Below are 13608 nucleotides of genomic sequence, written 5' to 3'. Positions count from 1 at the left end.
CATGCCAGCTTTCATCGTTATTTGGGGACCGAGCAGATTTTTACATCCTTGGGACCGCAAAATCAGCTGCCCGATTACTTTCTTAAGACATGAATACATACACAACCAGTACCCATAACTTTGCAATATAACTGCTTTATTGTCACCGCTTCCTAACAACTATTTATTTTTTTTCTAATTCCTCAAATTATTTCTTTACTTAACCTTAAAGATGTAGTTGGCTTGATGCAGTGTGCATTATTATTGTGGTGAATAGTGGTAATAGGGACATTAGGGTATAGTGTTGTGAAAAATAGCGTTCATACCACGAACTGAAATGGATTCGCAGCTCTCACTCGTTTTAAAGTTCTCGACTTAGTCTCGAGCATAAAAACTATCTCAAGTCAGAAAAACATCATTTTCGGCCCTAGGTACGAAATATACTATTGGATAAAATTGTTGGATAAAAGACCATTGGGGGGCATTTTTTTAAATAGTAATTAACATAAAGGCAACATTTGCTGTATACCATCAATGAATACAGACCTTATTCATTGATACCATTCAGCTTTATACTTTGAAATATCGCACGCTTTTGCTTTTCTCATACTGATTACATTAATTTTATATTTAGACTGTTATATGAATAATATATTAAATAAGAATGTCAACACTTATGAATCTGTATTTTTACCGTGCATATTCATTTATTATGTCTTTTGTATAAGTCTAAGCAGAACGTCTAGGTTTATTATTTATAATATCATTCTAGCTTAAAAGAGTAATTTGCAGATTTTTAGTTTAACACAAAGAAGGAACAGCTAAAAGAGGCACGCCCATGTTAGATAAACATGTGGACCAAGTAAGTTATCGATAGCTTCATGGATTTATTCCAATATGGCGCAAGAATTAAAAGTTTGTAAAATATGCTTGTTTTTATTTAAATCTGTTCTTATGGAAATATGTATGATTCTATAGGTTATTTTGCCTAGAGACGCATAAAAACGTCCCTGTACGTGCCTTTCAATCAAGACGTAAGCATTTGTTTAAGTTTTGCACTTGTAATTTGTCCAAAACTCTCTATTCCGCCATTGCAGACGAGCAGAAGTAATTTAGTATATTACGTCCAAAATAAAAGTAAAATTTAAACTAACGAACCGGTAAACTTGCAAGTTAAACAAGAACGAATCCTAAATTAAATTATGTAAAAAAAAAACTATCAAAATCTATTCTTTGCGATTTGTGATAAGAAATAATGTTTTTTTAGATTAAAGTAATGTTAGAAATACGCCCCAAACAAGACGTAAGAAAGCAGGGTCATATTTCTTGTAGAAACGCCGTTTACATTTACATTTAACGTTAACTGAGGCTGGATCTCTTGTTACAAGATTGGATTGTAAGTGAGATTGTATCTAGTCTGTAGCCATTTAAATGTACCTCCCTATGAAGTACTTCAACTAATTTTCAACGTGATATAATCACTACAGTAGCTAGATCAAATCTTTGTATAACTATCCCTTTTCAATAGATAGACTAATTAGATTAACTAATAAAACACCAACTAACTAATATTTTATAAATTTAGGATAAACAATTAAACATATAGATTAAGATTTTCATAAAGATAAACCAATGTAAGCAACCCATTTTACAACAGACTGCTAACACATTAGCACAGGTTAGGCCATAATGAACCTTATTGTATCTCTAATCCCGCCAATAAACCACCATTATCGCTAACACCCACGTGCAGTGATTGTAAATTGGTTTGATCCCTTCTAACAATTATTACATGATCTACATTTTACGATGCAGTAAAACCTACGCTTAGCAATAAACGTCGGCCGCCATTTGTCTAGAATCTTGTTTAATGATTTAAACGTTGTTACATGCAAATTTTACCAATGTAAAAAACATGTTTAAAGCCGTAAAATATTGTGAATATTACAAGTTTTCCACAGTTGAACAGTTTATTTATTATGCTTTTTTAGTCAATGGTCTGAAATAATAATTAAAATAACTAAGCGAAAGCAACTGTTTTGTTCTAAAAATACAATAAAACGAGGACAAAGTATGTTATACAAATCGATGGAAAAACAAATGTAGTAACGTGATTATATTAAGAATGGAAACACTTGAGTGTGGATTTAGTGTGGATAGTGTTGATCAGTCAGAGTTTTCAGGTTTTTGAATGGCAAAGAACCGTTATTTTCCTTTCTGATGAGCTGACCTTTTCAGGATGTTTGCACAAAACTATTGAACATAATGATACTTATTAGGGGAATAAAATTATGGAGCCTACGAAGTGTGAAACCGCTTTGAAAATTTCTCTCCGGTTCACAATTTTATTTCCTTTAATAACAATAAAAAAATACAAAAACTTAAATAACAAAATGCCAACAAATATGCCAAGGAAAGGTGTCAATGAAATGGGTAGAATGAAACAAATTGCATAAAAACGTCCCCCTATTTCAAACGACAAATTCGTTTATAAGATAAATTCCTGTTTTAGAGTACAAATCGGCAAAATACACTTTGAAACGAATAGGTATCCGTTCATTGTTTAATTTATGGGTTTCCTGATCAATTAATTCACCTAAATAAAAAAATCCCTAAATTAAAATCACTAGCTATATTGACATTCGGCAATGTAAAATATATAGTTTTTACTGTGAACAATAATAGAACAGACCAGAGCCGCAGTTGGTTGGCTGAGCCGCTGAAACTACAAAGCGGTTTTCCAAGTAGTTCAGCAAATCCATTAGACGGATTACCTCACTGTTCTAGACTCTATCTCTCACTCTCTCCCTCAATAAAATCTATCACTCTCTCCCTCTCTATCTCTCTATCTTTGATATACGTGGGAATCGATAGTAAAGACACATTACCATACGTTATTGCAACTAAAGCAATTTGATTTAGTCACCGGAATGCATCTCCTGTAAACGATAATCGCTTTGATCAACTGGTGAACACCAGGTAATTTAAGGTTTTATAATTGTCTATATTGATAAGGAACAACAACAAACAAAAATGATGATGATTTTTGTTTGTTGTTTATTACATTATTCTAGATTAGTATGCAGTTTCCGAACTAAATTAATATGTGTAACAGTTTGTTACTTTTCAAGTCTGCCAACTTTGTTTATTCAACGTTAAGAAATAATGAATTATAAACGTTCATGCGTACAGATTTTGTGCGGATTGTCGAGTAAAATTAATTTATACTTTTACAAGGTAATATTCATATTTTATTATAAATCACCTTCCAGTTACCCTATATAGTATAGCGATTGATAACGGTCATACGTCAATCCCATACGAAGGACGAACGGGTACCTGAGTACCATGATACGTGCGATTAGAATAGTCTAGTTTTAGTTGTTACATTTTTATCGAGCTTCTAACGCTAGAAACTGGATTCAAAATTTTCTGTTGTAAAATACATTATTTTGTATAACCTTGTGTTAGGGGCATTGCTGAGTTCAACCATAAATATATCAATAACCACAACGAATAGCCGTAATAATCCAAAGACGTCAAGAGAGATAATGTATTTATTTTTTGATTAATAGATGAAAAATTGATTTCCAACAACACTGAAGAGATGCACCGAATTAGGATGTTATTATTTTCCAGATTTATGCAGCTAAGAGTTACGTACTTTGTTTTAAAATCTACGGGTTATTTCCGTTGTAGCCCTATTGATGTATAGTAAAATATTAATCGTAAGTCCGTGGCTTTTCAAAAATGGTATTTTTTCCTCTGTGATTTCATAGTTTCAGATGTGCAAAGGTTAAAAAACGCTATGATCTGAAATAGTTATGTTGAGTACTATTGCGTTTTACGAATCGCTAGTTGCCTAAAAATTATTCTCCGTTGTAATAAAAATACTGGCTCGCTTGATGTATACATTTCACTCTGTGTAGCCCTTCTTTAACATTTCTTATAACTCACTCACTCTCTTACCCTTTACTGAATATATTGTAAATAGTGTGTAGCACTGAGTTTCAGCACCAACTGACCTGTAGCCATCTGCGAGACGTGGAAGTGTTTCTGCACCTCAGGTATGAACACCCCGACTGCCATGTGTAGCCCGTGGGTGAGGACCTGGACCGCCACGGCCACCGCGACCACCAACCATCCCCATCCTCCCTCTGGGTAGTAGTGTTGCCGTATAGTCGGGGGCGCCGCCCTCCTGACTGGACACAGAACTTCACTGCAGGACGGCAAGTCACTGCATGTGGCTAGGCCGGAGTCCGGGTCTGCCAACATCACATCCGATGCGGGTCGTGTCCCGCCGCGCACTGACACTGACTAGCGTGTAGCGGTCGTCGCGTCGCGGCGCGGTGCGGCGCTAGTGCGCATGCGCGCCCAACAACAATACCACGACAATCGCAGCATGAATGGCGGGGTCGACGGACGCGGCCTTGGGCCAGGATGAATTAAAGATGAGTTAAAATTCGCGATAGAAATGGGTTCAGTTTACTTTTCACTTGTAGGTCTTTACGTTGTGGTTACACCAAACGATAGATTAATAGTGGCAATTGTCAAAATAGTTCAGTAATGTCAAGAAAGGTGTAAATAAATTTAGTGATTTTTGTTGACTATTATTTAACATTTTGGGGCAGTTGCTTTAGAGAAATTCTGTAACTTTTGTATAGAACTGTCGTGACTTTTTTTTATAAAATAATAAAAGGCCACATTCAAATAAATCACACTTCTTGGTACAGTATTCAATTGAAAAATTATACAGTAGGCCTAATACGGGTACATTTATCCAAAGGGCTTCCCAAATCATTTGCCTAGTTATAAGAAATTAATGATAATGTTTTTAATATTCTACTGTATTAGCAAAAATATAAAAAATACCAACAATAGTAACTATATGAACAGTTTTAAATTAGCTGGTTTTTAAGTTTTAAAGAAAAATATGCTTTATATAGCAACGTAAAAACTATAGCCCATTCTTCTAGAAATCAATCGACTATTTTCTTTTTTGTACATCATGGTATAATTACCTTAAATTACGTTAATATGGCAAAACATGGTACGATTCAAGGTGGCGCAGTGAACCGTGATTTACATTGGGCTTACACACTCGGCAGAGAAATTATAAAACTTAATTGAGGTAAAAAGTTGGGAGAGATGTAATCGCTGTGTCTGCTGCTAATTTCACTCCGGCAAAGTTAGGCAATTAGAATTAGGACGAGGGAAGGAGACTGAGAATGTGAGGGGGAGAGATGTTGTAGTGTAAAAGGGGGTAATGCTACAAATAAACGTGTTAACAAAGAGCATTTAATGAAAATTTGGAAAAATACCGTTCCCTACTTCAATTCACTATGTAAATAATGAAATAACGTACCATTATGATTTGATTTGGCATCACTAGAGAGAAATTCTTTATTTATACACATTATTTTGCAGCACTAATCCGTATCAACAATAAATCTTAATGAAGAAATTACAATGTTGTTCAATAAGTAAGCCACTGACTACGTTGGCCTACCAGTTACAGGAATTTACATGTACTAAAGTATCACACAACCTTACAACGTTTTATTTTTGCTTCGTATTTATTTTTACGAGAGGTCGTCCAGTGGTCGAAACTCGACCAAAAATATGTAATGTACAGACTTCTATATTTTCTCCCCACACTGTAAATAAAACATGTGATATGAGTTTCTTCCATTTGTTTTGATTTTCTGTTTATATTTCGTTGTTATTTCGTAACCAGCATGGCAACCCATAAAATCCATGTTAATTTTTTCAAATTTTTAAACTAATTTTTTGTGCTTATCTTTGAGCCTATTTTAATTTATAAAGGGATTCTGCACACCTACAGGAAAATAGCTTTCTAACGGTATGCGTAGATTTTCCCTACGATTCACACGAGCTGAGAAAAAAGGTTTTAAAGAAACATGCTTGCCTATTAATATATAGATAGATTGCATTTAAGGTTGTTAGATCTGCCTGAATTAGGCCTATAAATAATTCCACCATTGTCATTGTTTTAAATTGACTATTCGTTAATTTGTTTCTGTAAGCCAACATATTATCTACAACAATGGAAATGGAATATTTGATACTGAAGGAAACTGGATGGAAAATATTGTACGCCAAGCAACGAATTCCCACATAAAAATTAATAATTAATAACTTTCCAACATATTCACTAATACCAAACCAACTTATTCGTTCTACTAGCAAATCACAGACAAGTATGTTTACCTATAAAGTGTTACTGTCCAGTTGTCATAAACACCGTACAGAGAGCTATAAGTTTGTCATGTTATAAACCATGCAAGCCACGACTAGACGGCTAATGGCTTCATTAAATCCACTGTAACAGCCTTAATGGAAACTGAGTTATCACCAAAGCAGTAGACAGCCTTATAGAGACTACAATACCGCAGAGCTGTGAATGATACGTGTGAATGTTGAATGTCGGGACTTGTGAATGATGGCGGGAATGACCTGGTTGAAATGTTGAGCGTATTACAGCGATTCCGATTGTAGTTGGTTGAGTAAATGATCTAGATTGAATGGTAATGTGAATTATATGGCCTTATGATAGTCACTGTTTAAGTCTTTAAGATTCCAAAACACCGTCAAAACACTACAAAAAGCAACGAAAATACAAACCAAATCCCGAAATATGGGGTTTAAAAAAATATATTTTATAAATCAATACAAATTAGGATCTTATTTTGCTTTTAATGAATGGAATAGCTTACATACCTAACAATTTAACTATTGGTAAGTTTGATCATTAATATGGTTTTATGCTTTCTTTTGGTTTATGTTAACCTTTCAAGAATAGTTCTATCACTATTTGGTTGCAGAATTGTAATATTAGTCAGACAAAGGGTGTTTAGATTATTGAATATATTTAAATAAGAAATTCCACAAAAAGAAATTCCACAAAATAACGTATTAAAAAACTTCATGTTTATCTAACAGTTTATTTAGCTCTAAGTAGACACAACAAAGCTAGAACGTAACTTGAACATTTATCGATCTATAAACTCTGTCAGGTTGTGGCAGGCTGAAATTCCAAGTCTAGGTTATGGTCCTATTAGGGAATAAGCACGCGAAAACAGCCGTCGAATGTTTATGAGAAAAGTTGAGACCGTCGTTAGGTTAGATTTAGATTGCAATGACCCTTGGACCCGTAATCGAGGGTAATTAAGATGCTTGTAAGTGCTTCATAAACTAAAGTTATAATCATGTTTCCATTTTGTAATGCTGGGCTTATAAAAATTATCAATTTGTGTACGTTTTAAAATCACAGCACCGTTTCTCCCTTACAAAAGGATTAGTGTCTTATTTCACATAATTTCATAAATATGTTAACTAGAGCAACGTAAATTATTGTCCGATAACCTTTTTATTTACACATTTAAATTTTCGTTTTACACTTTAAACACATTTTTTATAATGGCGTTCATATAAGTTTTGTTTTAGAATATTTGTATACAATTTATGTTATGTTATATTATGTGATAGGGCCTGATGATGATCGGTTTTAATGTCTAGGGGAAAATATTAATATCGAATACAAGTCTTGTTGATTAGTACACCAGATCCGCACGAAAGAATTAATATACATACCGTGAGTTAGATTTCTTAGTTTCGCCACCATGTTATTTAGTGCAGTTAAACCTAATGCTAGTTACATTCAGCTAATTATATTAATTTTTTACAGTTAATTTACTAAACTTCGTGGTAATATGGATTAAGGGTAATCAACATGGGATGGTTTAATTTTATTTTTTTAAATCGTGGCTAACATGTGAACGCAACCAACATAGGAAGTTTCTAACAATCACTTAAGGTTAGAGATCCGAAATAAAAGATTTTATCTATGTACCAACTATCAAAAGCAGTGTCTTGAATTACAGATAAACTCGCCTCTGCTGCAGAATCTATCGTAACTCTTTAAGTATCGGTCGATTCAACTTATGACGTTGCACTTTCCTATTGTTGCACTTTCTCAATGGCTGCAGTTTAGGTGCATTTCGGTTCTATCAACTAAATGTTCTCCGTCTTTATGGCTGTATACTGCTGTTTTTGTAGCATAAAACCTTTCTGTAGCAGTACGGTCAATTTAGTTCGCACATTTGGTTTATATTACATTCGAGTGATGAAAATGTAGCTTTAGTTGGCTCTACATGGTAAATATCTCCAATAAAATAAGTGCTAACTAAGTATGCATAATTAAATATTTAATATTACAATTTTCAAAAAGTGTTAACACTTTAAAAAACTTTAAAAAAACTGTAAAGGTTAATTAATTACTTTAAAAATAAAAATTTTATTTTTAGTAACAAAGACTTTATTATTTTGTTGTTGACATTTTGTATTTATGAACTATTTAAATTCTTTCGACGAATTTTTATAAAGGTAATATCTTCTTTTCAACACCCGTTTTACCGTTTGTCCAAAACGGATAACCCCAAAGCTATCTGCATTTTATTTATACAAATTGATAAAATTACGTATGTTTTCAGTCAGAATACTATCTATATCTTTATACTATCTACATAAAAAAATGTAGGTTACTCAATTTTTACCAAATAAAAAATATCATCCATATGAATAAATATATTTTGTATGATGTATATATCCAGTGTAGAGCTCGTGACAGGAGGTTATAATCACATGTTTGGAGGGAGGGGGGGGGTATGATATGAGGGTGTTTAAGGTAACTTACACGAACTGCGTTAAATACGACGAACTTTCTCAAAATGATACATATGGTAAACAACGATAATGTAAATTAATCGTATTTACTTAGTTAATGGGGCTATTATGCTTTAACATCACGTGTATTATGGCTTACATGAGGTTTTAACAGAAATATAACAACTATTAGTACTGAAATATTATATCATCACGGGCTTCAATAAAGCGGGAACAATTTTTCCATGATTTGTAGTCAAATACATTCACCCACTTTATGCCAAAATATTTTACCAAATAACAGTGTTTGTTTGTCCTTTATGGATTCTGAAACCGCTCGACAGATTTTAATGAAACTTTCAGGCATTATTCAAGGATGGTTTGTGTGAAGTTTGGTGCAGATCCGTCAAGGGGCTCCGCCCCAGTGGCTCCGCCCCAGTGGCTCTGGAGTTACCCATGTTAACCTCATGAGTACTCCTATTTAAATGGAATTAAAGAACCTTAACAGCTGGTTCAACTAAACAATTTGATTCTGTGATGTTCAATGGCATTAAAAAATTAATAGGTGTACCAACATGGTGCAGCACTATTAATTTTTTTTTTAATTTATGACTACAGCTAATTTGCAACCAAAAGGTGAGTGAGCGTAGCGAACGATCTTTAACCTGGAGACGAGTTAGCGTAGCGAACGAGCTAACCTGAAGGCAAGTGAGTGCAGCGAACGAGTTCCAACCTAAAGGTGAGTGAGCGTAGCGAACGAACTTCAACCAGGACGTGATTGAGCCATGCGAACGAGCTCATCTTGTAAATGAACGAGCATTTGACATAAAACCACACAAGGACAGGACGACGTCTGTCGGGCCAGCTAGTATATTATGTAAATACTTCTTTAGTTTTTAACTTAAGTTCAAAAACCTGAATTTTCACATTTAAATGAAAATAGGGAGTTTCTCCGCGCTAATATCACGTATTATTTATTTATAACTTTAAATAAGTGTCATAAAACTATGACATCTTTCAATTTGTTGTGGCATTACAGAATTACTAGTTACAGTGGAAAATGCCATAAATAAAAGCTACCTTAATTAAGGAAATACGGAAGGATGGTAATTTTAAAATATCACTCACTGTTATTTTCCCAGATAATATCCTACTTGCATCAAGTCCAACAAGATAAACCAGGAAGTGTGGTATAAATCAATGGTTTAATGGCCAAAGCTATAATAACTTGTCACGGATCTTTGCCATTCCATTCCATCAGACTGTTTCAGCGTTGTTTACACACTGTCTTGGCTGCTTTCTTTGATGCATTGGAAGGCATAAGGAAACCAATACCACATTTTATTTTATCAGTAGATCAAAAATATGTTAATATTTCAAATAAAAATAAAAAAAAACATGTTGTGATATAATATTCTTCTGTTAAGTTGTGTAATTGTATGCAACAAATACGATAGGAGTAGTTAGTGAACGATTTTATGTTTGAATTTGACATTTTTACTTTTTGTTCGTCTATAAGATATATTTCCTAAAACATAGCCTATATGAAATAATTTGAGATTTTACGATTTTATGTAAACAATTAAAAACACGTTTATGCATCATGATGTTACATATAAGTTGAAATGTTTGTTATGCATTTTATTTATTTAGTCTTCATATGATTGTAATGTAAACTTTGTTCTGTTCTATTTTATTTTATTTTATATCATGTTGTTCAAGTTTTGTTTGTTGTTATAACAAATATAATTGTGTACTAAAACCAATTTACGATAGTATGTCATGTTTGAAAATAAATTTTACTGTTTATCACTAAGTTACGACTGAAGGTGGAAGTCAGTAGAAAGAGCTGTTGCGATGCACTACGGTATTGTCGATTAAATACATAAACTCAATATATAGCTGTGTATATGCTTATATGTTTTTCTTGTTTGTTGAGACGTAACAACTTTATATGCAAAACATTTAAAATTTACAAGGCCAGGATTCAATACGATTCGCTTCGACAATAATTAACCTTATTTCTAAAGGTTTTCAATAGAAATATTGCTAATTAAAACTGACATTATGAAGATTATTGCCTACATATTCATACCAAATCTTTCTTACACATATTTATTTCCTATTTTTATCGGACTATTAATTAAAAAGACTGTAAACAGATGGACAACGTTGGATACATAAGAATTCATAGGACCTGTAAGCCTATGCATAAGGCGTAAAAAATGTTATATAAATCAAATAGGCTACCCTACACTTTGTAACGGTTTCAGGATTAAACCAAGAGATTCTGAACCTTAACCGAGATATATCTTTCTCAGTTTATTTGTGTTTGCAGCTGTAAAGTTTATCTCTTGAATCTCTTAAGCTTACTGTAAGTGAGCGAATAAAACAGTAACGAATAGTTTCTTTAGAGTATAATTACGGGACGAACTCACTTAGTTTATGCACAATTTATGTTAAAAGACTAATCTATACTACTAAGATCCGTTGACACTAATAATGAAACAAATAATCCTCACACAAAGAACTGAAGTAACCAGAGCATGTTAACTTTTGAAGTAAGTAATCCCTTCACTGAAATATCCACGTCATGGCACTTTTGGATCGGATCATTTAATGCATCTAGGGATATTGGCTAGACGAATATTACCTTCTAGTCCAGTTCACTGGCTCTAACTTTGACAGCAGACGATTGAAATGAGTCGGTATATTTCCCTTGCTTTAGGGTCATATCATTTATTTTGATAATGATAAATTGCATGGTTTTGTAGGGGAGAGTTTCCTAGTACGGAGAAATTTAATTCCTTGCAGGAATATAATCCTCAAATTTGATGGATAAATATACAGTTTTAAGTTGATATCGAACTACAAGCTCACAGCATTATAACATGCGTAAAAGCCAGGGGTAATTAGAAGAATTCAAACCCGAGCCCTTGAATTTAGTTTACTCAGGATTAAAATATCATTACATGTTTCTACATGTAGTAGAATCTTTCGCAACAAATTGAAACCGTAGCAGATAACCCCCCCCCCCCCAAACGAGTATATTCTCCAAGCATTTGCATATAATTTAACAACAACAAAATTGAGAAACACTCAACTAATTCCTTACCAAACTTATTTAGGTAGATTTTGAAACATTCGTAAAAACTAACGGTTAAAATGCGTGTTTCAAAGATTTTTTATCCAATAAGACTAAACAAATTATAAAAAATATATCTATATAAAAAAAAACTACACCAGTCATTTATAATTTTGCCTTTAAGAGAGTGACACATTACCCTAATTAGGCATGCACCAAATTTGTTTTTTGTAATTGCATTTTACAAAGCTAAGTACTAAGCTGATTGTACAGCTAAGTACAAAAAAGAATTAAATTATCCATTTCTCATGCATTTCAATAACCTAATGAACGTACATTATTGTATTACTAAAGGCTTGTTTATGGCCCATAAACATGTGTTTACAGCCTATCATCTCAAGTCCATTACAGCTGGCCTAATCATTATGAGATGTTTTATTGCTCAACTTTAATTAAGAAATGAGAGCTGTTGCTATTCTGTAATGGTCCAAGTCATATATTTCTGTTGGATTGGTTTCTAGTAATGCAACCTTGTTGAAACGATAAAACAACGATGTTGTGCATGGTCATTTTCATTTAGTAACACTTTTGTTTTCTACGAAAAATAGTATATTTCATTACTAGGACCGAAAGTGGCATTTTCCGTCGCGCGCTCAAGTTTTTGTGTGAGGCGAAGCCGAACACATGGAACATCAATTTCACGTGCGAGGCGAAGCCGAGTATGTGAGAGCTATCTTCACGTACGAGGCGAAGCCGAGGACGGGAATAATGGAGCAAGTGCCGGATAATAACTTTCGGTACGAGTTATGAACGATACTTTTCATCACGACGCAAAAATACACAAACACAGAATAGTATACCTCAGTAATATTACAACTATTTTATTTCTCAATTAATTTGATTGAACATCAAAATAAAATAAAAAAAATTCTAAAAGGAAACCCACGTATATTTCTCAATACATTTTGTTTAAATATCAAAATAAAAGAATAAAACAACCTTGAACAATACGCATACAGCTGATTCAAATCATTAAATTAAAACATAACAAAACACCAGCGCGCGTAGTGAATAAATGGAGAACTAATTGAGAACGAGGGAAAGTAAATTTAGAGCGAGGGAAAATCAGCTGATCGATTTTCCCTCGCCCTAAATTAGAGCTTGGGAAACGACAACTTTCATTGATGTCAGGTGTTATCGAAAATAGTTATTTTCGTTACGGAGTGATGAAAAAGCATTTCCTGGTCTTTTACCTGTTATAATAACTTAGGAACGGAATGTACTTACCCTTAAACATTCTATGTAACCTAACAAGGAACGGTCCTACAGATAAGTTAGAATTTTTCTTTCAGTGTGTACCGACGTAATACATAAAATTTGAGCAATTGATTTCTATTTTTATACACGTTTGGTGAATTTAGTTGAAGTCATGTAAAGAGGGCAATATAAGAAAATCGGTACACAACAATTTAAGTTTTACTCTTACTCTTCAAAAGTCTCATTATAAATGTACTTTGATTAAAGCAGCTACAAAAATAACCACCAGCTATGAGGTTTATCACTAAAACCTATACTATACAGCTATTAAAACATAACCTATTAAAACATATACTTGAGGTCAAGAGTTAACTAAATCTAGAAAATCTGCACCAGATACAGATATTACTTTGAACTAATTTATTTATCAGATCAACCCAAAACTAGGTACTGAAACATGGGGAATTCAGTAGGCATAGCCAAGATCAAAGAATCAAAATCACAGTATACACAAGTTTTTGTAATTTTTCTTAGAACAAGTTTTGAAAAATGCAGGGAAACAGCGGAAACTATTGAACACGTGACACCAAGTACCCGTGAAG

General features: G+C 33.3%; 1 protein-coding gene across 6 annotated transcripts in view; it reads right to left on the bottom strand.

Moving 5' to 3' along the window:
* Window positions 1–13608, bottom strand: part of LOC128993433 (monocarboxylate transporter 2-like) — a 534836-nt gene that overhangs the window by 141691 nt on the left and 379537 nt on the right. The window contains exon 1 of one of the 6 annotated variants that reach the window (XM_054417324.1): window positions 4005–4271. The exons of the other annotated variants lie outside the window; for them this stretch is intronic. Coding sequence (XP_054273299.1) covers window positions 4005–4254 — 250 coding nt within the window. The 5' untranslated portion in view covers window positions 4255–4271. Of the gene's footprint in view, window positions 1–4004; window positions 4272–13608 lie in introns of those variants that run through there. 6 annotated transcript variants of the gene reach the window in all.

The sequence above is a fragment of the Macrosteles quadrilineatus genome, unplaced genomic scaffold, assembly GCF_028750875.1.
Source record: "Macrosteles quadrilineatus isolate MER2022 unplaced genomic scaffold, UCM_ALF_1.0 Scaffold_4__1_contigs__length_99947679, whole genome shotgun sequence".
Taxonomy (NCBI): domain Eukaryota; kingdom Metazoa; phylum Arthropoda; class Insecta; order Hemiptera; family Cicadellidae; genus Macrosteles; species Macrosteles quadrilineatus.
This window is presented reverse-complemented; position numbering and strand designations above follow the sequence as displayed.